General features: G+C 43.2%; 1 protein-coding gene across 1 annotated transcript; it reads right to left on the bottom strand.

The window, feature by feature from the left end:
• Positions 1-636: 636 nt before the first annotated feature.
• On the bottom strand, positions 637-1,544 carry LOC125502822 (protein phosphatase 1 regulatory subunit 16A-like). Its single transcript, XM_048662178.1, has 3 exons — positions 1,333-1,544; positions 753-1,020; positions 637-683 (listed from the first exon to the last, which is right to left on the bottom strand). Exons 1-3 carry the CDS (start codon positions 1,465-1,467, stop codon positions 637-639), a joined length of 450 nt encoding a protein of 149 aa, XP_048518135.1. The 5' UTR covers positions 1,468-1,544.
• Positions 1,545-1,734: the final 190 nt, after the last annotated feature.

The raw sequence follows: 1,734 nt of genomic DNA, 5'->3' as shown, positions 1-1,734 counted from the left end.
TTCGACGCTGAAAAAAGGTTTTTGTAAAATCACTACAAAGCTATCTTGTAGTTTTTCGAGTAAAAGATGGAGATCTTTTACTGTATCGTCTGTATTTTTAAGTAAAACTACGAAATTGAGCGTTTTTGAGTGGAAAATAAAGCAAAAAAATCAGTCAAAACTAAAAAACCACATTTTTTCAACAAACTCTACAGTCGTCAGACGGAAGTGAAAAGTTTTCCAAATAATTTATTATAAACTTTTGCTTATTGAGTTCGTTTTTTAATGAAAAATTATCTGATTTTTGTCCCCAATTCGAAGCTGGAAAGGGATTTCAAAACTTTGTACACAACGGCGAAGGAGGCAAGTGTTCTAATAAAATTTATTTCATAATTTTTCGCAAAAAATACCTTAAGATTGTCAGTATTTTGAAGTGAAAGGAGCAATTTTGCTAAAACTGAAAAATTCTGAAATTTTTAAGAAATGTTAAAAATACTATTTATAAATGGCTCTTAAAATAAATCTAAAACCAAGTAAAAAAGTCATCAACATTTTTCCAGCATCGAAACTGAGTTACTGCGCCGGTGCGTTGGGTTGGCGCACCAAACCATTAGCGTAGCACTGCGGCAACTCCTAAAAACTCAGAGTTACCCAGACCTAGCGTAACGCACAGCGGAAGATCAGCGCACAAACCCATAGATCAACTAATCAATTATCAAGATTATTTATATCAATTCATATTCATTTTCAAATAAAAAAGTGAGGATTTTTACCTGTTGCCCAATGGACTACGGTGTGTTTCTCATTGTCAACAGCAGCGACATCAGCGCCATTAGCTAGCAGGAAGCTGACCAGCTGAGTGTTGCCAGCAATCACAGCCAAATGAAGCGGCGTGAATCCGTCTTCGTCTCTGGATTCCATCAGGTCTGGCGCTGCCATGGTCAGCAGGTCAGCTGCTTGCGCTGCCCTGTTGCTGTCGCTGGTGCAGCAATAGTGCAGCGCCGTTTTGCCGGTACGGTCCTGGTCCAGCAGACGGCGAGGCTGAGGAAAACGCTGTGTTCGATCAAAAGTATGCTTCGAAGCACCGGCAATTGCAACGGCAAAGAGAGCAACATTCGATGATTGCTCGGCCCGTTTTATTGCCGCCTGCACGAAACTGAACCGCAATAGCTATGAATCACTAAGTTGCTATGACAATCGAAATAAATTCATTGGGGGGCGGAAAACAACTGGATTTGTCATGCCGTTTTGGGGGCGAAGCAGCTAAAAAAATGTGTGCTTGCTAGTGAAGATCGGTAGATCCGCAACGGTGCACAAAATCAAATTTTTTGCTTTGCCGCCAATTTAACTAACCTGCGTACGGACGAGGTGGCGCACGTGATCGGCGTCGCCCTGTTGTGCCGCGTACATCAGCGAAGTGACGCCGTGAGACAGACGTCGACGTCGGCGGCGTCGCTCGGCTCCGTGCGACGCCGAAGCGTCGCACATGCCGGGCCCCACCACTCTTGTCACGCCGCCCTCTGGTGGTAGTGCCTGCAGTCGAATTTTACGCACCAATGCATAGTGGCATCTACAACAATCCATCAACCGTCAAACTCACCAACACAGATCACAGAGGTTATAGATTGGAAACTGCCATATATGCCTGCAGAATGCTATTTGTCGCTTAAATCACCGGCTGCAATCAAAACTAAACTCTAATTTTCACTACTGGCAGAAGAAATCTTCTTTATCGATTGGGTTCACATCAAAATT

This window comes from Dendroctonus ponderosae, unplaced genomic scaffold (assembly GCF_020466585.1).
Source record: "Dendroctonus ponderosae isolate FM_Combo_2020 unplaced genomic scaffold, Dpon_F_20191213v2 Dpon_F_20191213_10, whole genome shotgun sequence".
NCBI classification, from domain to species: Eukaryota; Metazoa; Arthropoda; class Insecta; order Coleoptera; family Curculionidae; genus Dendroctonus; species Dendroctonus ponderosae.
This window is presented reverse-complemented; position numbering and strand designations above follow the sequence as displayed.

Excerpts from the sequence above, each read along its gene's own strand:
- LOC125502822 (XM_048662178.1), bottom strand. The coding sequence starts at position 1,467 with ATGTGCGACGCTTCGGCGTCGCACGGAGCCGAGCGACGCCGCCGACGT. Across the intron at positions 1,021-1,332 it reads GCCACCTCGTCCGTACGCAG|CCTCGCCGTCTGCTGGACCA; the intron begins GTTAGTTAAATT and ends CGTTTTCCTCAG. Across the intron at positions 684-752 it reads CGTAGTCCATTGGGCAACAG|TTGATCTATGGGTTTGTGCG; the intron begins GTAAAAATCCTC and ends ATAATTGATTAG.